This window comes from Pogona vitticeps, chromosome 3, assembly GCF_051106095.1.
Source record: "Pogona vitticeps strain Pit_001003342236 chromosome 3, PviZW2.1, whole genome shotgun sequence".
Taxonomy (NCBI): domain Eukaryota; kingdom Metazoa; phylum Chordata; class Lepidosauria; order Squamata; family Agamidae; genus Pogona; species Pogona vitticeps.
In genome coordinates this window covers 48290263-48316285 of record NC_135785.1, presented here as the reverse complement: position 1 = coordinate 48316285, position 26023 = coordinate 48290263, and the positions used below count along the sequence as shown (strand labels likewise).

The 26023-nt window shown below is 44.1% G+C and overlaps 1 protein-coding gene across 5 annotated transcripts in view; it reads left to right on the top strand.

Annotated features, from left to right (window-relative positions):
• STAG1 (STAG1 cohesin complex component) overlaps positions 1-26023 on the top strand; it is a 249125-nt gene that overhangs the window by 58871 nt on the left and 164231 nt on the right. Inside the window, exon 1 of one of the 5 annotated variants that reach the window (XM_020787348.3) lies at positions 1675-2821. The exons of 3 other annotated variants lie outside the window; for them this stretch is intronic. In XM_020787348.3, the coding sequence (XP_020643007.1) occupies positions 2739-2821 (83 nt within the window). In that variant the 5' untranslated portion in view covers positions 1675-2738. Of the gene's footprint in view, positions 1-1674; positions 2822-26023 lie in introns of those variants that run through there. One more of the 5 variants, XM_072995833.2, reaches the window with a different exon arrangement.

The window sequence follows — 26023 nt, the reverse complement described above, 5'->3', positions numbered from 1 at the left end:
TCAGTCAGGCATGCTCATGCACACTACACAGAGGACTTGGAGGCTAAACACCATAAGCAACAAGAAGAAATGCAGAAGAAAGAAGAAAAGAAGAAACTTGAGGGAAAATTAAATATCTTGAAAATGCTAAAAAAAAAAGACCAAGAGAAGAACCCAGAATGGAAGAGGAAACAATTGATGAGAAACTAAAAGAGTTACAAAATAAAAAGAGAAAACTGTAAAAGTGATAGTTTTATATGTTAAATCTTTATTCTTCAAAAACATTACTTGTATTCTGATTTCAAACTTGATTATTACTGCAATTTCAAAATGGTAAGTTTTGTAATGTGGCTTCAGAGAAACAGTTTTAGATAGAACGTTTATATAATTATTAGTGCACCTTTAAAACAATAACAAAAATGTTATGTCATTTGTTAGCATTCAGAGTTTACTTGAATTGAAGTTTGTATTTTGGTGTAATTTTTGGTGCAATTGCAAAACAGATGTTGCTACAGTTAATGTTTGGGAGATTGGGAGTTTGATTCCACACTGTAAGCTAAAAACAATAAGTATACAAATATTAATAAGAAACAAACCAATACGACTCTGAAAAATGGTAAACCAGAGCAATATTAAAAACACATTCAAAACAGTAATGTATAACAATCCATTTAAAAAGCCCACTCTGCCAACCTGTCATTGAGGAAAGCTTGCCAGATTAGACCTCTTCAGGAACAGGTGCAACTGGTGCACTAATTTTAATTGTGCAGTACAGTACACCCCAGACCATGTCCAAAACCTGGACATCTGGGCTTAGAGACAATTCTGGGAGTACTCCCAAGCTGCACACCTGTATTTTCACAGAGAGTGTAGCTCAATCCAGCACAGACTACATCCCTATTCCTTGATCTGCCTTTAAACTGACCAGGAGCATCCCCATCTTGTCTGGAGTAAGTTTCAGTTTATTCACTCTCATCTGGTCCATTACTGACATCAGACACTGATCTAGAGCTGAAACAGCTTCCTTGGATTTAGATGGCATGGAGAAATGGAGTTGGATGTCACCCGCATTCTGGTGGCACCAAACCCCAAAACTCTGGACAACCTCTCCCAGCCATTTCAAGTAAATGTTTACATAGGAAGCAAAACAGAACCCTTAAGGGATCCCACAGGCCAGTGACCAGGCTGTCAAACAGGAATCCACCAGCACCACCTTCTGAGTTCTCTCCTCCAGGAAGGACTGGAGCCACTATGAAACTGTGTCTCCAAGTCCCATCCCAGAAAGACGGGCCAGAAGGATATCATGGTTGATAGTATTGAAAGCTGCTGAGTGACCCAGCAGAACCCAAAGAGACCCACACACCCTATCTTGTTCCCAATGTAGGTTGTCCATCAAGGTGATCAAAGCAGTCTCCATGCCTGAAGTTATATTGAAATGGATCTAGATGCAGGAACTTCTGGATCTGAGAGGCCATGACCCACTCTAACCCCTTGCCCAAGAATGGAATATTAAGTACCAGTCAGTACAGTGGTGCCTCGCTTAACGATGATACTCTGTTCCAGGAAAATCGCTGTTAAGCGAAAACATTGTAAAGCGAAAATAAAAAGCCCATTGAAACGCATTGAAAACCTTTCAATGCGTTCCAATGGGCTTAAATCTCACTGTCCAGCAAAGATCCTCCATACGGCAGCCATTTTCGCTGCCTGTATAGCGAGGAATCTGTCCCTAAACACAGCGGGGAGCCATTTTATTTACCCAGTGGCCATTTTGAAACAGCCGATCAGTTGTTGAAAAATCATCATTTTTGCATAGAATCGGTTCCCGAAGCAGGACCACAAAGCGAAATTCCCCCATTTAGACCATCGATCGCAAAAAGATTGTCGTAAAGCGGATTCGTCATAATGCGGGGCAATCATAAAGCGAGGCACCACTGTAGTTAGTATTGTGGGATCCAAATAGGGGGTTTTCAACAATGGTCTTACTATTGCCTCCTTTAAGCGCAATACAGTCATACCCTGTTGCAAGGAGGTGTTCACCACTCTTCCTACCGATTTGATCAGTCTCCTTCTCACAGTTTTTATGAGCCAGGAAGGACAAGGGTCCAGCAGATATGTGGTAGCTTCCACATCTCCAAGGGTCCTGTTCACATCATCAGGCTGCATAAACTGAAACTTATTCATTAACACAGGGCAAGTAGGAGCCAAAGTTACATTCACAGGACCTGTCAACTACAGCACTGGTTCTTAACCTTGGGTTACTCAGGAGTTTTGGACTGCAACTCCCATAAGCCTTCACCACCAGCTGTCCTGACTGGGGTTTCTGGGAGTTGCAGTTCAAAAGCATCCGAGTAACAAAGGTTAAGAACCACTGAACTACAGCATCCAAGTCAGAGCATATCTGAGCAATTTTGCCTGCAAGTACAGTGAGGTATATTGTGAGCTGCATTCTTTTCCTTTGAGCCGTGATATAATAGGTCCTTGAACACTCAAAAGAAATATGCTGGATGGTTCAATAGTGACTAAGAAGAATGGCCAATGGGCCCTAGCTTGTGTTTGGTCAAATCCACTCCCAGGTTTTCTGCCATCATGTTTCAAATCTATATCCCATTTGTTTCATCACCACCAGCTCCCTGGTAAACCATGCAGCCAGTTTGACTCTATTTTGTGGGAGGGGGTGTTTACGAGCAATCCTGTCAGTGGCTTTTGCTGTTTCCTCATTCCAGAGGTCAACCAGGAAGTCAACAGAATCACCTGCCAAGATGACAAGAGGCTCCTCAAGAGCCACCAGGAGACCATTTGGATCCATTCAGGGCAGGTCATCTTGCAACGGCTCTGAGTTCCAGTGAGTTGAATTCCTACCAGATAATGGTCTGTCCACGGCAGTGAAACTACAGAGGGTTCCTCCATAGTTGTTGGGTCACCAAAGAAGATCAGGTCTAAAGTGTGTCTTACAACATGGGTGGGGACAGATGCCATTTTGGACAGAGCCATGGTTATCACGGAGGTCATGAAGCCACTCCTAGTAGAGCTGCCCTGGCATGGATCTTGGTACAACAAGCTTAAGACACTCTGACACCAACCCTGATACTAGCTCAATTAACTCAGGAAAGGACGTTGTCGCACCATAGGGGGCAGTACACCAGCAGAGTCCCAAGTCTGTCCTGAGTTCCTGCTTTCAGAAACAGACATTCAAACCCAAGGAACTGGAGAATGTGATATCTAGTAAGAAGGATGGAATTATGATAGACCACTGCAACTCCATCTCCCCAACCCCTTAATTTTGCCTCCTGCTGCACAGAAAACTCTGGTGAACTGTAGTGCAAGCAGGTTGGCATGATCATCCAGGATCAAGTCCTGGATGGCTGCTGTTTTCCATTTGCTGACTTGATATTTAGCAGCAGCACTTTCAATCCAGGGGTCCTGTCACCAAGGGTATCCAAACAAATTGTTTGGATACCCTTGGTGACAGGATCCCTGGACTGAAAGTGAAAGGATTTGGGAAACCAAATCCCATCCTTCCCTCTTAGTAAGCACGCTGCTTACTCCCACTATATATTCCCCTGCCCTGTACAATTCTGATGGCTACTTCCTGATTCCCCCCATTACTCTTCCTCCCATAAAAACACATCCAAGTTACCAATTTACCCAACTCCTGCAACTTCAAGTGCAACGCTAAGCGCATACTTAGCACTGAATTTGTGTGTGCACTTTGCATGGGCAGAGGCTCTGTCTCTGACTGTGTCTCTTTTGCCTACCTGGGAAGAGCCAGAAGCACATCCTCAGTTAAGGGACCCAGCTCTTTTTAGTTCCTAGATTGTCCCTTCCCCCAGTCAGCCTCCCCAGTCGGCCTTTCTTGGTTCCCTCTGTCTGAACAGATAGTTCATAGTTGCACTCTAAAAGCATCCTTACATAGCTCTTACTCCATCTCCAAAGTCATCCTCACCATTGGTATTGAAAGATCTGAACAGCCCTTCACCTTTGGCATTGGTACTGGAAAGACAGTGCCGAGTTGACCTCAAAAGATGCATCAAAAAAGGGAAAAAGGAATGTTTAAGGACAATACTAAAAAGGGGGGAAATAAAGAGGATGAAACATTCGACCAGCAAAAAGACTTTTCTCCAGCACCAATACATTTATCTGAATTTGCACTGGGTAGTGCAGGAATCGAGGCATGACAATCTGGGTTATTGTTCCAAGGATATTGTATGCATGGGCTTAGTCTCAGAAGGAGAACTTCAAAGCACATCTATATACAGTGTAGTTTCAATGTCCCTTGAATATTGAGAGCTTCATGTAACATCTAGTAGATTCTTAGACCCACCACCTGAGAGCCCAAATAGATACTGGGAGCATCCTTGTCAGCATCATGAATGCTGTCTTGACTTGAGACGCATATGGAGATCTCCGTCCTGATATAGGTACCACTCAAGATCTCCTTCCAGGGACTTGTGTTCAAGTACAGTCTATGCCATCTACTCAGCATCATAGGCATCACTGTCATCAATCCTATTACTGGCCTTTCCATAGGTTGGGGGGACTATGGAAAGGTCCCCTTTCCAGGGGGGAGACTATTGGGCACATCATGACCAATTCCTAGACGCTATGAGCAACATCACCACACACCACAAGGAAGCTGTTTGTGTTAACCAAGATTAAATTGATCTCATTTTCCAGTGGGACATACTCATACTTCCTAGCATTGACATCCATTGGCAATGATCTTGAAACCACCCCAGGAGACATGCCTATTGCCAGTGTAGTCTTCACTACATCTGTTGGCTGCATTCTTGAAACTGGTGTATCAGCTGACTACTGTGTGTGCTGAACCCATTATTGAACAGCATTTCACTAATACTTTGCAATGTTACCAAATTAATGTCTGCAACTACCCTCAGTATGAATCACTTTGGTATCAGTGCTAGCCATTTTATTGAGCATTATATCATGTTCGATACAAGTGCTCAGTTCAAAAGTAAAAACAATGGAGACATCAGAGATGCAGTCTATATTTTCCACAGCTGAGATCCCATCGGCACTACAGCCAGCAGCAACACCAATGCTACAGGCACAGTAACTGGGTATTTCAAAATCTTGAAGGTGAATCTGTGCATCTCCACTCTCCACTTGTCTTCTCTCCAGATTCATTGCTTGGAGACATAGCACCATTATTACACAATTGAATGGTAAACTCAATTTAAAAGGCACCTCCTCTTGTATCAGATCCAGTATTTAGCAGAGTGCAGTACACACTATCTGTTTTACTAGAACTAGAACAACAGTCCTAGGAGAAAGCTTCTACAGTATCTCTGACATTGAGGAGGATTGAAAACCTATACAGAGTGCAGAGGGAATGGGCTCTGTTCTTCTTTCATTACCCATCCCCAGACTATGGCGGTAGAGGCAATCCAGGTTAAAGGTCAAATCAAATCACATTCTCTACCATCAATCAAAAAGGGAAGGAAGTTAATTATGTATGTCACTGATTTTACTTCACAACAGCATTGGGAATATGTTTTGACTGTCAAGCTGCTATGGCAACAAATCAGCAACCCATCTAGGGAGAACCTAGAGCCTCTCTTGAATCACTTACCTGAGGATTGTAGGATGGTTGTTCTCTCTTTCCAACTGGAAGCATATTCCCTAGTGTCTCAGTGGGTCCATTCTGACTGTCATATAACTGACTGTTCTGCCAAAGATACATTATCTGCAGTATCAATTAGAAGGCATAAATGACTTGAGTCAGCAGGAGTAAGTGATGACACATGCTCTAGAATCGGAGACTTAAGGGTGAAAGCCTCTTTTAGAACATAAGTGATGAAATAACAACACGCCCATGAGCGTGACACACCCAACGTGAGTGTGACATGCCCACCATGTCGTGGGGGCCCCGGAGATCTGTCTCCGCAGCTCAGTTCTGGCAAGCCCACAGACCAGCACCAGGCTGCAGACCAGGGATTGGGGACCCCTGCTCTACATAATCTGACTCCTCACTGATGCGTAATCATATTTTGGATTTCGAAGACTGATAGCCCTGTGCATACATATATGATCAGAGGAATCCCTAGGCCTTGAATGATAGTCTGTCTCCGTTGCCCCCAGCCCACCCCATCTTGGCTGTCTGTTCTTGTTCAAGTGCTATGGCTACACCTATATACAGTTAATATGCGTCACGTACATTGGCTAGATTCCCAGGTACGTTTTATCTAGTAGGGTTGCAGCATTAACTGAAGCACTGCTCTCATTCTGTTAACCTAAAATGCTGTCAATATTCCAAACAGGAGATGATGATTCTTACATTTTTTATTAGGGAGATGGTCAGAGGAATTGTTGACATTATTCTCTCTGAAATCCTCTCACATAAAACCAATACTCTGCTCAGCAAAGGAGCCATTGAAACTGTGCTTCAGCATCTCAGTCACACTGGTTACTATTTCTGGTGCTTCTTAATACAGTGGTGCCTCGCATAACGAGCGCACCGTTTAACTATGAATCCGCATAGCGATCGCATAGCTAATGCGATCGTATACCGATGTTTTATCGCATTGCGATGGGGGAACAGCTGTTCAGCGGTTCCAAAATGGCCGCTGGAACACCCAAAATGGCCGCCAGAACAAAATGGCCACCGGAACACCCAAAATGGCCGCTGGAACACCCAAAATGGCCACCGGAACATGGGGGGACATCGCAGAACGGTGAGTTTTAAGCCCATTTGGCTTTTCCATTCCGTTTAGCGATGTTTCCCCATATGCGGGGCACCACTGTACAAAGAAATATGCAGTCATCTGCTTTGTTCTAGATTTTAGATGTGCTAATGCTATTATTATTGTAAAACATTTTCAAATAGTGATTATTGGTGTTTATGTTCCCCTGTTCAGGGGAGAAAGCTGATTTGCACCAATAGACCTGCATGACACTTATTTTTGTAAAGGCATTCTTCCTTTGCATTGAAAGTATTTTTGTTTTGCTGTAGGAGAAGCATGCTATTGGTACCAAGTTTTTTCTCCTTGGTCTTTCTGTGGCATCAAGGGTTTACACCAAGACTATGGCAGTGATAGAAGTTTACCTGAGAAAGCATAGTATAGACATCTTCTATATTAGTGATTCCCATCCTTGGGTAACCCAGATGTCCTTGAATTCCCAGAAACCCTGACCGGCACAGCTGGTGGTGAACGCTTCTGGGAACTTTTAAGAAAGAGTAACTGAGGTTGAACCATCCACTTCACAAGAGGAAAAGGAACTGTTAACAGATAAGAGGGACAAAAACACTGTACAGTGGTGCCTCGCTTAGCGATAGCTCCGTTGAGCGATGAAATCACTTAGCGATGGGGTTTTGGCCATCACCAGAGCGATTGCTTAAAGATGGCCTCTATGTGGAAAAATCGCTTTGCGATGATCACGGGGAAGCGATCATGGCAAAGCGACCCTTTTTGCACAGCTGATCGGCAGTTCCAAAATGGCCGCTGGAAAAACAAAATGGCCGTCCGCTGTTTTGCCTTGCTTTAGAGGCACAGAAAATGGCCGCCCCTATGGAGGATCTCCGCATAAGGTCAGTTTTTAAGCCCATAGGAACGCATTAAACACATTTTAATGCGTTTCTATGGGCTTTTAAAAATTGCTTAGCGATTAAATCGCTTAGCAATGTTTTTCCTGAAACGGATTAACGTCGCTAAGCGAGGCACCACTGTATCTTTTAAACGGAATGCAAATGGAAAACCCGGGAAAGGAATGACAGTAGGCAGCAGGAAGTGAGGGAGGTATAACGGGACGAGAAGAACTGAAGTGTGTAATAGATGAGTGCTGAGTTGAGGAGAAAGGAAAAGATGAGTGAGTAGAGGTTGTCAAATAAGATCCCTGGACAGGGGAATAGGTACCATTAAAAGTACCTAAGGAGGTGGCTGATGTGGGAAAGACATGTTTGTTAACCTCCATACTGGGGAGAGTCAGCTGAAAGGGAGGCACGAAAAAGAGAAAGAGAAAGATTTCAAAGAGAAGCAAACAGCAGGGAGGCTATGATGCCTCAGCTGCCCTGGGAGGAGTCATAGAATAACCCAGTTTGCACACAAAGCCCTGAAGGATACCAGGAAGAAGGTATAGTAACCCAATGTCGAATAGGTGTTCCACCAGTAATGAGCTTGTGAATAACCTTTACCTCTCTAGTTAGTGATATGTTGTTACCAAAAATTGAAGCTACAGTTAAAGAGAAAAAGAATGTGGCAAGAGACTTATGGGATGCTCAAAATGATGTATTAGACTTGAGTTTTGTTACAGGAGAAAAAGAACCATAGTTTGTTATTTTAAACAAAAATTTGAGTCCTCACCTGTTGATGAAAAAGAAAAATCTAGTTAAAAAAATGGTGGGAGCTGGTGTGAACCTCACAGAACTGCAGTCCAAGAACAACTGTTGTACATTGAGAACTGACTGATCATTGCTCACACCTAGTCATGTCTGTAACACTATCTCAATATTGTCCTGTTTCTCTTAAGGGCCCAAAACTCTGCATCAATTTGGAAAAGTCAATTTTTACTCTGACAAAAGACATAGTTTTCATTAGTTATTCTCATGGGCCATATTTTTTGCTCCTGGAGATAGGATTCACTGCGTTATGGCAATATTTTGAGATGTCATGAATGATCCTACAGGAAAAGCACTGTAACGCCTCCTTCTACCTCACAAAGGGGGTCGCTACGTCACTCTAAATCTTCTTTTCCACTGCCACCAACCATTCCCTCAAATAAGTAGCTTCAGGCCAAAATATGATTCAAAATAAAAACTCAGGTTTATTGGGTACAAATAAAAGGAATGGTAAATCACTTATAATTAAATAATAATTCATTCACTATAATAAAGGCACTAGCATACACAGACTCTCACAGTATATCACAGATCTCCTAACTCCTCTCTAAACCCTATCAAAGCCCTATCAGTCCCTATCTGTCCCTATCTAAAATCCCTCACACACATTCACTCCCATTTATACCACAGCTCCACCCCTTATGTCCCACCCTCTGTCACACCATTGGTAGATGACTCACAGCTTTAGCAGTGACGGACAGGTGAGGTCATAGCTGTATGTAACAAGCACTACATGTTCTAGTGTTACTTGACCTTATGGTCTCTATGTTTACATTCTCTATTTCAAGGGTCCCCAACCCCTGGTCCTTGGCCCAGTGCCGGTCCGTGGCTTGGGCCGAACCAGGCCGCAGAGACAGATCTCCCACCCTCTGCACGCACTCTCTCCTGCACAGCCCCTTTGCGTATGTGTGCAAGCACCCACCACCCCTTTGCACATGTGCATAAGTGCTCCCGAGTGCCCCTCCATCCTTCATGCATGCAGACAAGTGTGCACACCCCCGTGCAAGCACCCCAGCTCTTTTGCAAATGTGCCCGAGTGTGCACATGCCTGCATGAGCGTGCACTTGCCCCTTCACGCATGTACGTGAGCGCAGGGGATGCCCCGCCTTCCCTAACCAGTCCGCGGTGTTAAAAAGGTTGGGGACCACTGCTCTGTTTTGCCAGACCGCATATAAGACCACTATAGTTTTGGCTGCTACAATGTTATTATTATTATTATTATTATTTATTTATTTAATTTATATGCCGCCCACACTACCCAAAGGTCTCTGGGCGGCTTACAGCATTTAAAATACAATAAAGATATGTACAATTAAAATACAATTAAAATATATATAAAATTGCCATCAGACCCACAGTTAATATTATTTCAGTTAAAAGCCTTCTGGAACAGGAAGGTTTTGACCTGGCGCCGAAATGTCATCAGTGTCGGCGCCAGACGAATCTCAGTCGGGAGGGCATTCCATAGTCTGGGGGCAGCTGCCGAGAAGGCCCTTTGTCTACAAGCCATCCCTCTTACCTCCTTGAGGGATGGCTCTTTCAAAAGGGCCCCCTGGCTAGATCTTAACTGCCGGGTAGGCTCATATGGAAGGAGGCGGTCCTTCAGGTATCCAGGGCCCAAGCCGTTTAGGGCTTTATATGTCAAAACAAGCACTTTGAATTGGGCCCGGGCAGCAACTGGTAGCCAATGTAACTTGTACAGAATCGGCTTGATATGTTCCCTGGCGGCCACACCACTCACCACCCGCGCCGCTCGATTCTGGACCAGTTGCAGTCGCCGGACCGTCTTCAAAGGCAGCCCCACGTAAAGCGCATTGCAGTAATCTATACGGGATGTTACCAGTGCATGTGTAACTGTCATGAGACTCCGCTCGTCCAGGTAGGGCCGTAGTTGGTATAGTTTCCGCAGCTGGAGGAAGGCGCCCCTGGCCACCGAGTCCACCTGGGCTTCCAGTGTTAGACTGGGGTCCAGAAGCACCCCCAAGCTGCCGACCCTGTCCCTTAGGGGGAGTGTAACCCCATTCAGGGCAGGGAGATGGCCCTCCAGCCTGTCTGGCGAAGCACCCACTAACAGCACTTCCGTTTTGTCTGGATTGAGTTTCAATTTATTGACCTTCATCCAGTCCATTATCAGGTCCAGACACGAGTTCAGGACAGAAACCGCCTCACCTGGATTGGTGGAAAACGAGAGGTAGAGCTGAGTGTCGTCAGCATATTGCTGACTCCTCAGCCCAAACCTCCTGATGACCTCTCCCAGCGGTTTCATGTAGATGTTAAACAGCATGGGGGACAGTATCGAGCCCTGAGGAACCCCATGACATGAATGCCATGGGGCAGAGCAACTGTCCCCCAGCACCACCCTCTGGACACGGTCAGCCAGGAAGGAGCGGAACCACCGTAAAACAGTGCCCCCAACTCCCAACCCAGCCAGCCTATCCAGAAGGACACCATGGTCGATGGTGTCGAAAGCCGCTGAGAGGTCCAGGAGTATCAACAGGGTCACACTCCCCCTGTCTCTCTCCCGGCAAAGGTCATCATACAGGGCGACCAAGGCAGTCTCTGTACCAAAACCCGGCCTGAAACCCGATTGAAATGGATCCAGAAAATCCGTTTCATCCAGCAGCGCCTGGAGTTGCCCAGCCACAACCCGCTCCAACACTTTGCCCAAATAAGGGAGGTTCGCTACTGGTCGGTAGTTAGCCACCAGCCTTGGGTCCAGGTTTGGCTTTTTAAGGAGTGGTCGAATTACCGCCTCTTTCAAGGTGGTAGGGACCACTCCCTCTCTCAAAGAGGCGTTCACGGTCTCCTGGACCCAGGTGCGAACCCCCCTGGCTGATCTTCTAATTAGCCAGGATGGGCAAGGGTCGAGCGGAGTTGTGGTAGAACGGACAGATCCAAGCACCCTGTCCACATCCTCAGGTCTCAATAATTGAAACTCATCCATTAATACCTGACCAAAGCACGGTGCGCTGGACACATCCTCTGATTCTGCAGTAAATGTGGAGTCCAACCCACTGCGAATCTGAGCGATTTTTTCCTCAAAATGGATGGCAAACTCATCACAGCGAGCTGATGAGCAGTCCAGGACCTCCACTGGATTTCCCGGTTGAAGAAGATCCTGGACCACCCGAAACAGCTCGGCTGGGCGACATTCTGAGGAAGCAATACGGCTGGAGAAATATTGCTGTTTCGCCAGCCGTATTGCCACGAAATAGGCCCGATAATGGGCTCTAAGTCGTGTTCGGTCGGACTCCCAGCGGGATTTCCTCCACCTGCGCTCCAGCCGTCTCCCCTCTCGCTTCATCGCCCGCAGTTCAGAAGTATACCAAGGGGCTGTCTGGGCTCGGCGAGCAGGGAGAGGGCGCTTAGGCGCAATCGTGTCAACAGCCCGGGTCATCTCCTTATTCCATAGGGTGACCTGAGCTTCGACAGGAGCGCCGACCATATCAGACGGATAATCCCCCAGAGCATTCAGGAATCCATCTGGATCCATTAGTCTCCGAGGGCGGATCATCTTAATAGATCCCCCACCCTTGCAGAGGGAAGAAGAAGCTAATAGACTAAACTTGACCAGGAAGTGGTCTGACCATGACAATGGGGTCACAACCAACCCCTCCACATCCAAACCACCATCTTCCAGTCCCGTTGAGAAAACCAGGTCCAAGGTATGGCCCTTCTCATGCGTTGGGCTGATGACACATTGAGACAGCCCCATGGTTGTCATGGTGGCCATGAAGTCCTGAGCCGCTCCAGTCAAGGGAGCCTCGGCGTGAATGTTGAGGTCCCCCAGCACCAACAGCCTGGGAGTCCTCAACACCAGGTCCGAGACTACCTCTGTCAGCTCAGGCAGGGAGACTGTTGGTACGCAGCAGGGTGGGCGGTACACCAACAGAATCCCTAACCTGTCTCGCGAGCCCAACACACAATACAGGCCCTCGAGACCTCCTCTCAAAGGGATAGGAAGCCTGGTCAAGGAGATAGAACTCCTATAGACTATAGCAACTCCCCCTCCCCGACCCTCCGAGCGACCTTGGTGCTGGACCGAGTACCCAGGCGGACACAGCTGGGAGAGGGGAACACCACCCTCCTCTCCCACCCAGGTCTCAGTAATGCACGCCAGGTCAGCCCCCTCATCCAGAATTACATCATGGATGAGGGCAGTTTTATTTTGTACTGACCTGGCGTTCATCAACAGCACCGTGTGGCTCGAGGGTTTGCTGATATGGTCACCTGATACCATCTGGTTGGGAGTAGGACTAGAAGAGGGGATAGATGTAAGATATCTAACCTCTCTTCTCCTACGCGGGCATGTTCTACCCCCACAGCCATTCCTTCCCCTACCCAGCACCACCTCAATGGCTGCCCCCTCCAACACCCTCCCCCCTTCCTGTTCCATTAGATCCGCTGTGGGTCTCTTCTTAATTGATGGCAATTAAAAACAATTTTAAAAACATTTAAAACATATATAAAATAAAACATTTCTAAAGCCCCTTCTCTCCCCCCCACCAAGTCATGTTGAGAGGAATGAGGCAGCCTGGAGCAGCAGGACCTGGTCCTGCAGACACAGAGGGGGCCGAGCAGCTCTTCGGGAAAAGAGGGCTGGCATCCAGCAGGGGCCCAACCACAGTCCACTGCCTCTCACCCAGTGGCTGTGGCCGGCCGATGGTCCCTGGCTTCCTCCTCACGCAGGCACGCTGGTCTGGTCAGGTCCCAAAAGCAGCTCTGGCTAAGAGCTCTCTCTCTCCCTAGGCCAGGTGGCTGGTGTTCAAAGGGGATGAGGCAGCCGGAGCAGCAGGACCTGGTCCTGCAGACACAGAGGGGGCCGAGCAGCTCTTCGGGAAAAGAGGGCTGGCATCCAGCAGGGGCCCAACCACAGTCCACTGCCTCTCACCCAGTGGCTGTGGCCGGCCGATGGTCCCTGGCTTCCTCCTCACGCAGGCACGCTGGTGTTGCAGTCAAATGTGTTTTTGATATTAAGAGAATGTGACTTACTGTACGATTGAATGTTTTTTTTTTTAGTTGATCAAGTCAGCAAGCCTGTTCAAAGGAGTGGCCTTTATTCCTCTCTAGTCATGCATTATGGTGACAACAGATACTTCCATTGTGGTCACTTTATATCCAAAGCTGTTGAATGGCCAGGGAGTCTTTTCTTGCATTTCTTAATTATGCTCATAGCTAGCACAGCTTTTCATCCATCAACATCATTGGGCAAATTGCTATCAACAGCTTTATCATGATACAGTACATAAACAAGCAGAGTTGCATTAGATCCAAGTAGACCTTACAGTGTACTTCTGGAACTGGTGTATTTGCCACAAAATCTGTTTCACAGTGGAACACAGAAAGCATAAATCACCTGGCTGACTTGCTGAGCAGAATTTAGAAAGATATTCAGAAGTGCAAGTTTGATTTAACCCTGCTTTAGAGACTTGTTTGACTGTCTGTTTGGCTTCACATCAATGCATTGACCTCCACAACCAACAAGAACCTACCTCTGTATTACAGCAAAGGGGAGTGTCCCAAAACTTCCTAGAGGATGCCCTCTTACAGTCCTGAAGTAGGAAGAGACTGTTTTTATCCTCCTCATTATAATCAGATTAGTAGCTTTGTCAACAATAATCACGTCATATACTGACAGCCTAATGATAGCTGCGCCAGCTGTGGTTTCCTTGTCTGCAACTCAGTTGATAGTTCTTCTGTTGACTCACATCTTGGCAAAATACCATCTCAAGAGAATTGGAATTGATCCTTCATCTTGGTATGGACACTTCAGGCCTTATGGCATGGAGAAACTAACCTGGGATAGGATAATTAACCTTTTTTGAAATGCGAGGAAGTGCTCTGCCTGCAAATCATGTACCTACAAATAGCAGACATTTTTCAGGTTTGCCAAAGGTCATATATTTGAGTCAGGCAAACAGTTGATTTATCAAGTTTTACAGGGGTTTCATTTGTTTTGTTTTGCTTATATTCATGTACAGTGGCTTATCCTGTTCATTAAAAAAATTACATAGCTTTATTAGCCTGTTTCGTTCCAGCTGACAAGCTTTGTACTTCCATATTTATAATTCCAGAGGTTTTTTTTAAGAATATGGGATAATGTACCAGTTTCCTGCTATCTCTTTGCCATTATGATCCTGAAGTCTTCCTTGTTTCAACCTATGAACGTTCTCTTTAAAGCTTTGCCCACTGTATCTTTGGAGCATCTCACTACAAAGACAGCATTTCTGAGGGCTGTCACATTGGTATGTCAAGCAGGAGACGTTTGTGTCCTTGAGGTTGTGTATCTTTACCTATGCTGATATCTGGACAAATTAGACTTAGACTGGGCAATATCTTTTTACATAAGGTTGTTCCTGATTTCTGTATGATATAAGGCAGTGGTCCCCAACCTTGGGCCTCCAGATGTTCTTGGACTGCAACTCCCAGAAGCCTTCACCACCACCTCTGCTGGCCAGGATTTCTGGAAGTTGGAGTCCAGGAACATCTGGAGGCCCAAGGTTGGGGACCACTGATATAAGGCATTGTGCTCCTGACATTCTTTACATTTCCCTCAACGTCAGCAGAGAAAATTCCACCATATTGGATATGCGAAGAACACCAGTTTTATATCCAGAGAACACCTTCTTTCATACAGTGTCCCTACAAGGTTGCTTGGCATATTCTGGGTGAAAGAAGGGACAGGCTGTTGTTAGTGAAAAATTCATTAAGTGGGTCATGAAGGCAATCATTTTGGTTTACAAACCAGCCAGGTTGCTTGTTCTGAACATCCCAGAAGTTACTCCACCAGGTCTGTGGTACTTCCCCCCCCCCAGCCTTTCTCCTAAGGGTAGGCCCCTCTGGTGTACATTGTACGCACTGGTTCTTAACCTTGGGTTACTCAGGAGTTTTGGACTGCAACTCCCAGAAGCCTTCACCACCAGCTGTGCTGGCTGGGGTTTCTGGGAGTTGCAGTTCAAAAACATCCGAGTAACAAAGGTTAAGAACCACTGGATGGGTTCATGAAAATTAATTACACACTTTACTCTGCATGTGCATTTTGGACATCTTTCTTTCAAGTCCATCTGTTTTGAGTTGAATCATCCCAAATCAGGGTAAGATTCTCAACTAAAACATTACTTATTTAAAACACTTTAATATTATATTTCATTCAAAATCACTATTCAGACTGCATTTAATCATGTGAATCCACCCATGCAAAAGTGTACTTGTTGCTTCCTATAACTTTAATACATATTTTTCACACTCTCTTTCCTAGATTGACTGCAGTTCAGATAAATCCTTTATTCATTAACTCTTTCAGTATCTGCAAGTGTTCACATTGAGAGGGGGAAAGTAGTAGGAATAGCTTCAGAGCTGGAAAATACAACAGATCAGTCTGTTATCTCTCCTCACATTACTGTTACCAAGTTGTGTCTCTGGAGGCACAAAGCTAGTTTGAGAGCAGCAAATTTTCTAGTGTTATTTTCTAAGCGATTCTTTCCATTTTCTAAGTAGGGAAAGAAAAACCTAAATAATCTGTACTGAAGCCATGGAACCCTGTAGAATTGAGGCTTCAATCCAAGAACAGTTGGATCTTATTTACTAAACATTGAAAAAGCCATTATGTGAGTATCATGCCTCAAACTATGGGATTAGAATTTGTAATCAGTATGCTTAATGAGATCTTTTTTAAAGATTTCAGCTACAACATTTATTAAATTAAAATTGTCATTGCAGGGCCTTTTTTTTAAACAAAAGAATTTTAGCAAGAAACATTTTCTAAAACATTTTGATAAGAAAAATATTTGATATTTATCTGTTCTGTCTCAAAACTGTTCACAGTGTTTAAAATAAAAAGGGAGGAACAATAAAACTAGTTGAAAAACATGTAAGAAAAATTAACAGTAAAATGTTTTATCACAGTCACTAGAGGTAAATGACAAATTAAATGCCTGAGTAAGCAAGTTTTAGTTGGAAGGTGATCTCTGTAGATCAGGGGTCAGGGAACTGTTTTACCTCTCCCCCCCCCCCCCCAATTTATATACAGTATGCCGACATTACTCCCTTGATTTGAAAGGAAGGAAATCATACATTATTTGAATTCAAAATATTATTGAATCTACACAGGCTGTGCACGGAACTAGCAGGATATATCATCAGTATCAATGGCTGCCAGGCTATGTACCGAACTAGCAGAATGCACCAAATTTAATACGGATGTCACTATTTTTTCTGGAACACATTGCACTTCAGCCATGAGGTGGTATAGGAAGTAGTAAGGTGTCCAACATGCCTAGCAAGTTGCATTAAATTTTTGCTAGCTCGCAGAGGATTTAATCATTATCAATGGCTGCCAGAGTGGTGCTAGCAATGGCATGCTTGCTAGAGACAGCCAACACAGTTGGTGGAGGGGGCTTTTCCTACTACTTTAATCATTCTGTGTGTGGTGTGCAAAAAGGAACAAACCAGGTTAAAGGTCATGTCACCCACCCTGGTGCACAGCCCAGTATCAAAGATCCAGTGCACTGTTTTTTTAATCATTATCAATGGAAAACTGCAATGGCCAGAGGATTGGAAAAGATCAGTCTGCATCCAAATCCCAAATAAGGGCAGTGCCAAAGAATGCTCCAACTACCATACAATTGCACTCATTTCACATGCTAGCAAGGTTATGCTCGAAATCCTCCAAGGTAGGCTTCAGCAGTATGTGGACCGAGAACTCCCAGAAGTGCAAGGTGGATTTCAAAGGGGCAGATGAACTACAGACCAAATTGCTAACATGTGCTGGATAATGGAGAAAGCCAGAGAGTTCCATAAAAACATCTACTTCTGCTTCATTGACTACGCAAAAGCATGGCAGAAAGTGAGGAGGGATTAAATAACCTCTTAATGAGGGTGAAAGAGAAGAGCGCAAAAAATGGTCTGAAGCTCAACATAAAAAAAATAACTAAGATCATGGCCACTGGCCCCATCACCTCCAGGCAAAGAGAAGGGGAAGATATGGAGGCAGTGACAGATTTTACTTTCTTGGGCTCAATGATCACTGCATATGGTGACAGCAGCCACGAAATTAAAAGACGCCTGCTTCTTGGGAGGAAAGCGATGACAAACCTAGACAGCATCTTAAAAAGCCACCCTTTTTTCCCACCTTAATTCAAGCCTTCTGTTTTGCTTGCCTGTTCCTTTTTTTACAGTTTTGAGTTTCTCTCTCTCTTCTCTCTCTCTCTCTCTCTCTCTCTCACACACACACACACACACACACACACACACACACACACACACAAATCCTTCCTCAATTTTCAACAATTAGTAGCTTCAGTTCAGTATGTCCATTTCCTCTCATTAATTTAAACAAGCTCAATGAAGCCACCCCTTTCCCCTGCTTAATTCTAGTCTTCTGTTTTGCTTGCTTGTTCCTTTTTTCATAGTTTTGAGACTCTCTCTCTCTCTCTCTCTCTCTTATACACACACACACATCCACTCACCCACCCTCCCTCCCTCTATCCATTTTCTACATACATTTAAACAAGCTTGATCAAGCCCTCAGTCTCTTGCACCTTCCTTCCCTCTTTAACTGGAGCCTTTCCCTCCTCCTGCTTGCTTGCAGTCATCTCCAGCTGAAGCAGTCATTTACAAGTCCCAGATTGATTGACTGCCTGGGGCTATTCTACAGCTGTAACCAATCAAGCAGGCTTATCTCCTATCTTTGAAAGACGGATTTACAAGTGTTCTGCCGCAACCAAGGAAGTAACAGGGAGAGGTGGCTTACAATTTGAGGTTTGGCTGCAGGGTGTGGGGTTGGGGGTAGTGCTCTGCTCATTACCCCCAGGATTTTCACTTTTATCCCACTTGGGATAATTTACCCTTGTTCCCCGACCACTGCTGTAGATAATTTCCCATGGTGGGAGTCTTCACTGCAGCTAGATGAACTTCACATGCATGGGAAAGGAGTTATATGTATACAATAAAAGGCTTCAGCAGGCAATCTAGCTGAAGCATTTTGTGCTGTACTCTCTCAGTTTGGCTTGCTGTTGTTCATTGATGTTCAGGTACATTATGTATAGGATATACATAACCATTTGAATTGGTATCAGACAACATTTTCTTAATTCATTAAGTAAATTATCTTGAGACTGTTATATAGGATAAAATAAATCCATAACATTTCCTAACTGTTGTGTCTTTTTAGGAAAAAGGCGTCAAAGATTTTCCTGGTTTCTGTTAACCAAGAAAACCAAAGTAATATGTTGAAATAATGTAAACATAGTGTACTTAATATGTTTATAGTAATATAGTCCACTTACTTTAAATTGAACAAACTGCTTTTTAATCATTTTTTAAATTTAAAAGTTTAAAATTGTGTTCATTTGAAGCCCCACACATCTGAAATATACAGAGTTAATATAATCTGAATATAAATATGTTTAAAAGAAGTTATTACTTGCCTAAAATGTTAAATTGATGACTTGTCAAATATGTATCTCATTGATTCATTTGAAGTATAATGACACCCGTTGCTTGATGCTGTAGAAGCAAAGCTTGTGTTCACATGCTCCCTCATGCCTCTGCATGCTTCACTTCAATTAATTATAGAGATTCATACTCTGCTCTTTTGAAAAAAAACCCCTCTCCTCTGTGGTGTATAGAACTCAATAGTAATACAACAATAAAATACAAGTAAATAGAAGTAGCAAATGTAGATGGTGAAAGCCAACATGAGAGATTAAAACTGTTACTTAGAATGTTAAGAAAAATAAAAACATCTTGACTTGTCACAAAATGATCTTAAAGCATGTATTAGGCAGTGGCTTCAGGGAAAAGAATTTCATGATACAGTCATTACCACAATGAAGGACTGGTCCATGATTAACACACTCACCTCTTTCTCCACTGGTGGTTGCATCTGAAGAAGGGTAAAATATCCAGATTGTAAACTAATATAAATATTTTTTTTAAAAATCAGTCCATTAAGAAGGTTATACCATATTTTTCCATTTACAAGACAACCCACAGTATAAGACAACCCTGCCTTTTCTAACACCTAAATTAGAAAATTTCAGGACAGCACGCTCATGCGCGCGCCCCTTTGATCCTCACACCATTTCCCAGCTGCCTTTCCCGCTTTCTAAGCCCTGCGGACCTTAGGAAATGGCTAATGCAGCCATGAAAGGGCAGTGCGCACGCACCCCTTTGATCCTTGTGCCCTTTCCTGGCTGCCTTTACCGCTTTCTAAGCCCTGCAGAGTTTAGGAAATAGCTAATGCAGCCATGAAAGGGCAGCATGATTGCACACCTTTGATCCTGACGCTCTTTCATGGCTGCTTCAGGATCAAAAGGGTGCGAGTGTGCTGCCCTTTCACGGCTGCTTTACTCTGTAGCTTTGCAAAAGGTAGGGAAAGTGGCTGCCTGCCCTGTATAAAACGACCCTCAATTTTTGGTCCAACTATTTAAGTAAAAAAGTCTCATCTTATAGACAGAAAAATAAGGTACTTTGGTAAAATCAGTCATAGTTTGTGTATGTAATTACCGTATTTTTCCATGGATAAGATGACCCAAAGTATTAGATGAAACCCCCCCTTTTTTTCTAATCCCAAATTAAAAAAAGCAGGGATCAAAGGCTCCCGTGCCTTGGCAAAAGGCAAGGAAAGCGGCTGTCAAAGTGACTGCAGCTTTTCCTCGCCTTTTGATAAGGCACAGAGTTTAGCAAAAAAGGAAGGGGAGTCATTGCTCCCTTTCCTTTTTGCTAACCTCAGTGCCTTCCCAAAAGGCGAGGGGTGTGGGGCTTTAGCAAAAAAGGAAGGGAAGCCATTGCTCCCTTTCCTTTTTGCTAACAAGGCAGGAAGAGGCGCCCGAGCGTGTGCGAGTCCTTGTTTGCCTTCGCCTCTGTCTCCTGCTGCCTCCACCACGAGAGGGGGCAAGGCAGTGACTGAGCTGAGCCGGTCAGTCCCACTGGAGGTGGTGATTGGGTGGGTGGGGGGAGGCAGCAGCAGTGGCTCAGGAGCACGTGTGAATGCTCCTTTGCCTCTGCCTCCTGCTGCTTTCACCACAGGGAGGGGACAAGGCAGCCACTGAGCTGAGTCCATCAGTCTCGCTGGAGGTGGTGATCGGGTGGGCGAGGGGAGGCAGCAGCAAGAGGCTCCAGCGCATGTGAATGCTCCTTCGCCTCCGTCTGCCTCCTGCTGCTGCTTTGGCCACCAGAGGGGACAAGCCGTGAGCTCTGGAAGAGGCAATTGGGTGACAGTGGCGGCAGCAAGAGGTGCCTGAGTGCAACTGCTTCCTTCCGTGTATAAAACTACCCTCAATTTTTCCTCTTAATTATTTTAGGAAAAAGTGTCATTTTATACATGGAAAAATATGGTAAACCTGGCTTTGTTCCTGAATAGCGTGATAGTAATTGTGTCTACCAGTCCTTTTATCAATTCTTATATGCCCCTTTTGGGAAATACAGATTCTGCTCTTGTTATCAGTGCCCTGGTAACTTCATATGTTCACTGTTCTGAACAAATTCATAGTACATAGTACCACTGCTTTGATATCCTTTCTGTATCCCAAAATAGTCAAGGCACTGCCACTATTGACTTAGGTCATTGACTTCCCCAAGCATTGCAAAATGCATAGGGTATAGGGCATCCAAAAATTGTGTTGTTGACTCTGGTTTTTTGACTTTGCCTCTTGCCTTTCTTTCCTTTTTTATGATGATGGGTGAGTTTGTTGCCTGTCTTTTAAAATATTGTCCTTTTTTGCATTTCATTTTTTCTCTCTTTGTGTGTGTGCGTGTGCGCGTGCTTTCAGCCTTAAGAACCAAATCTCTACTGAGTCTTTTTTTTTCTGTTAATGGTTCAGACCAAAGATTTTCATTTTTAGCAGCACTACTATAAAACACTATCATCAAGGGGACCTGGTCAGCTACTTCCTTGTCTTGTATAAATAAGACTCTATCTCTTCTGCCAGGTTTTTAGTATGAGTTACTCTTATTGGATTTTTTACTGACTTTGTTGATACCATTCAGAATTTTAGTAACTATGATATATCACTTGTTCAAATTGATGGGAAAAATCTGAAATTTTCCCAGTACATAAAAGAAGTATTGCTATTACTTTCTCAGTTCTTAAAAAATTCTTACTGAAATGCTTACTGAAGTCCTTCCACTAAATCCAACCAGCATATAAGACTGTTAGACTGCTGGATAGCTCAGTGCTTTTAGCATCTGGCTGCAGAGCCAGAGTTTTGGAGCTCAATTGCCCACTGTGCCTCCTTGACAAGGTGGACTCAGTGATTCTAGAGGGTCCCTACCAGCTCTGCAGTTCTAAGATTATGAGAATAATAATAATCCTTTAATGGATTTTGATTTTTAAAGTTAAGGATGTTTTCCTCTCTTCTTCTTTCTCTAATATGCTCATGAATCATTGATTTTCTATGTGCTAATGAGATCACCAGGTGGGCTCTCAGTAGGTAATGTAAAATGTCAGGTCAGAGAAATTAGAGAGCTCAATATAACATATGACCTCTGTCATCTGATAAGCACTCCATTGTCTTCAGCCATTAAAAAACTACTTATATCAGAGAGTTTGTGCCATGTTTCACGTATTGGCTGAAATCCTCTCCATCTTTGTGTAGTGTAAACTTGTCCCTTCACACATGTACTAATTGCTACACCTGGGCAAGAGAGATTGCATGGTTCAATTGTGCAATTAGTCACGCAGTTCCCATCACAACCATTGTGCAGCAGACATGCAGAAGTGCTTTGTGACTGGCACTTGTGCCATGCTCCGAGTTTCTAGTCTGGTTCTGCAGTTTTGTGTTCTGCACATGGAGTTGCACAGCAAGATTTCAGCCTTTATGTCTTGGGAACACTCTGAGTCTCAGAAGGTGAAGTGATTATGTTCTGAGCTCAAAATGAGGGAGGTTAAGAATGTGAATCTGTGCCTATAGATCAAGAACCATTCTGTCTGTTTCTACGTTTCTTATTTGCAGTGCTAATTTGTTTGAGCAGTACATTTCAAAGCTGATTGAGATTTGTCCACTTGTTTTTTCCATTGTGTGGTTTTTGAGAGTCGATACTTATGTCCTGCCATTTCTTTTTTCTCTTTTTAAAAAATGTCTATAAATCTCATTTCTCCCTGTTATTCCTTGATGTGCTTTTGACCTTATCTTTTTCTACTTCCCTGCAAGTGGCTTATTTCTTTGCCAGTACACCTTTTCTGTCCATTTAACCTATTTTGAACTTACCGAAGATGTTACTTGACATCTTCAACTACACATTATTTTACAACAATAGATGTGTTAAATATCTAAATATTTCTGGTGCATATAATTTGTTACCTAATTTTCATTTGTTGTTTTGTTTTTATATAACAAATATATATTCTCTAACCTCTAGCACTAAATCTTAATGGTAGTTTATATGCTGGGATACATCCAGTGGCAATTTACAGTTTTAATCAAAATTATTCAACCCCCATTGCAAACCAGGTTTACGGTCAACATTTACAGACTTTCAACAGTTTGCAGTGAACAGATAAAACAAAAGCAGTTGAAATAGTTCAACACAACAAATGCTTCAAATATTTTCCCCAAATGCAACTGAAAATGTAACATTTAATGAATTCTGCAGTTTCAAAATTATTCAACACCTTCTTGGCAAACATCTTTAGTACAAGCACCCTTTTTCTGCTATGACGTGCTGCAAATAAGATACATAGCCAGACACCAGCTTATGGCAGCGGTCCTCATGACCAATGGCCTCCAGTTCAATAATATTCTTGGGTTTGCATGCTTCAACTGCCTTCTTCAAATCCCACCAAAGATTTTCCATGGGGTTCAAGTCAGGTGACTGTGATGGCCACAGGACTTCTTCTGCAACCACGTCTGGTGGAATTTGAGGAATGTTTGGGGTCAATTGAAAGGATTGAAAGTAAAAGGCCAAATCTATAAACTTCAGGCTTTTGCAGACAACTTAGTCATTATACTGGACCCAGTGCATTCAATAGAAGACCTGATGGCAATGTTAAAAAACTTTGGTGACATGGCAGGAATGAGAATAAACCAAAAGAAAACAAAAATACTTACTAAAAATATAAGAGAACAAGAGTGGCAGAAGTTAATAGAGAAGACAAACTTCCAAGAGGAAAAGAGAATTCAATATTTAGGATTACAAATTACAAAGAAGACGAGCACATTATTCAAAGATAATTATATGAAATTGATGAAGGAGATACAGAACAATTTGGAGAAATGGGATAAATTACAATTATCGTTGTTAGGAAGGATTGCAACGATTAAAATGAGCGTCTTGCCAAAAATCCTTGTCACATACAGCACTGATGGTACCTGTCTGTCATGGGTTTGGAGGGAAAGTTCCATCCTATGGGGAGTGGAAGGCGGGACATCAGGGGGGAGGAGCTGTACTGTATATATATTTGGAGCTTGTGTGGAGAGTTAGGAGTTGGAGTCTGTGTGTCAGACTGGGTACAACTGTGTGTCAGTTAGTACATACCTGATAGGTTCAGGTTTCTTTCTAGGTAGCCAGAACTGATAGGTTCAGGGTCTGTGCGTTACTTTAAAGGGTTCATTGGGAACCAATCTGTTATATGTGTATGTTTGGGGATATGCCACGTTACATTATCCTATTTACCTGATTCTTTTATTTATCCTGGTTGTTATTTCAATAAACCTTGTTCTTTTATTTATTAAAATCCATTCCTGGTCTGTGTGACTCCTTACAGGGAATGGTTGGTGGCAGCATAATTACAGGGTGGCATACTCCAGTAGGTCTGGAGTTGCCACATTGATTGGTGTCCAGCGTGTGGGATACGACTGGTCCAGTTGTCCAGTGGTCCAGCAAAGCCTTGGCAAGTGTGCCCAGAGCAAGGGGGGGTCTAGTCAGGGAAAATCTGAGGGCGCGTAGGTAATCTTCTAGGCTTACCTCACGGGAAGGTAGGCTAGTGGAAGAACGTGCAAACTCAGATTGGGGGGACTAGATTAGGGAGCTCTGAGGCAACCCGTTTTGGCGGGAAAGGGCTGAGGCAAAGCTGCGTGAAGTAACAGTGATCTAGCCTGTCTGCTGAGAGGCCTAGCAGAGGGGGTGGATTCTGCCTGGCAACAGTTGCAAGTTGGTGCTGGAGGGACAGCAGCAGTCTATAGAAGGCTGTTTCTGAGGCAAAAGGAAAAAAGTCGTTGTTTTATTCTGAGGCTTGACTTTTGAAGGCAGCCTGTTCTGGGGGGATTATGCCCTTGACTCGAAGCCAAATGGCAGAAATGGGGGAAGTGAGAGAACCACAGGGAGACCAAGGTACTGAGGAGGAATTTGGCTCAGTGCAGGAAGAGAGCACGGGAGAACTGACCTCAGAACTCAGGAAAATGCTCCTAGCCCAACAGCATGAACTGAGGATGAGGGAAATGGAAAAAGAAGAAAGATTAGAGAGAGAAAGAATGGAGGAAAGGGAAAGAGAGAAACAGAGACAATTTGAAATGGAAAAGGAGGAGAAACAGGAAAGGGAAAGGGAGAAACAAAGACAATTTGAGTTAGAAAAAATGGCGTTTGAGCTGAAGAAGCTGGAGATGATGAGTGGAAATAGGAATAACAATAATAATGAGGGGAACCCAGGGAATGGGGAAGGCAGCCTGTCTAAAACTGACCTGAAGAAATTCCCTGTGTACCACAAGGGAGATTGCCCTGAGGTGTTCTTTTCCCTCGTGGAAAGAGCGTTTGTGGACTTCTCAGTAAGGGAAACTGAGAAGATGACTATTATGCGATCTTTGATCAGTGGCAGCCTGGCAGAAGTCTATGCAGAGATGCCAGTGGAACTGCTGAAGGACTTCGCTGAGTTTAAAAAACTGGTGTTTGCCCGGCATGGGATAACTGCTGAACAGCTGAGGCAAAGATTCAGGTCACTCACAAAAAAACCAGAGCAGACTTTTACCCAAGTGGGGGCCCAACTGGTGAGGTTGCTAGAGAAATGGATGTCTCAGGAGGGGACAGAGACCTTCCAGCAGCTCAAAGACTTGATAGCGCTGGAACAGTTTTATTCAGTCCTGCATGGGGAACTAAAGTTCCATGTGAGGGAGAGGAAACCTAAATCAGTGGCAGAAGCGGCAGAGATCGCAGATTTTATTTACCAAATAAGGAAGCCCTTAGGTGCTGAGGGGAAATCTGTGGGTAAGCCCAAAGAAACCTACAGCAGGTACTCTCAGGGACCAGGGAAAAACCAGCAAGGGGGAGGGGCCCATGTTGAAGGGAAGCCCTCAGACATGAAACCACCAAGTCCTCAGATTTTGGAGGGAAAACCAAAACCAGATGAGAAAGACTCCAAATACAGCAGAAAATGTTATTTCTGTCAAGGAAAGGGCCATCTAATCTCAGAGTGTGAGAAGTTAAAGCAGCTAAAGGGAAATTTGCCTCATGATTTGAGTGGAACCAAGCCAAAAGCTGTGTTCTGTGTCCAGACAGAGCAAAGCTCCTTGCCACTGAGGGAGCCTGTTGCCATGGCTACTCACTCTGGACCAGTTACATCTGCTGATCAGGCTGAGGAAAATGGTCCTCTTGTGGAGGTCAAGCGCTGCTTACTAGTGAGGACAGATTCACAATTGTTTGAGACCGCAGGGGTGGACGTAGGAATACTTGACCATCAGTATAGGGGGCTAAGGGATACTTGTTCCCAGGTGACCCTGTGCCATCCTGACATTATTCCTAGGAAGTATATAATCCCAA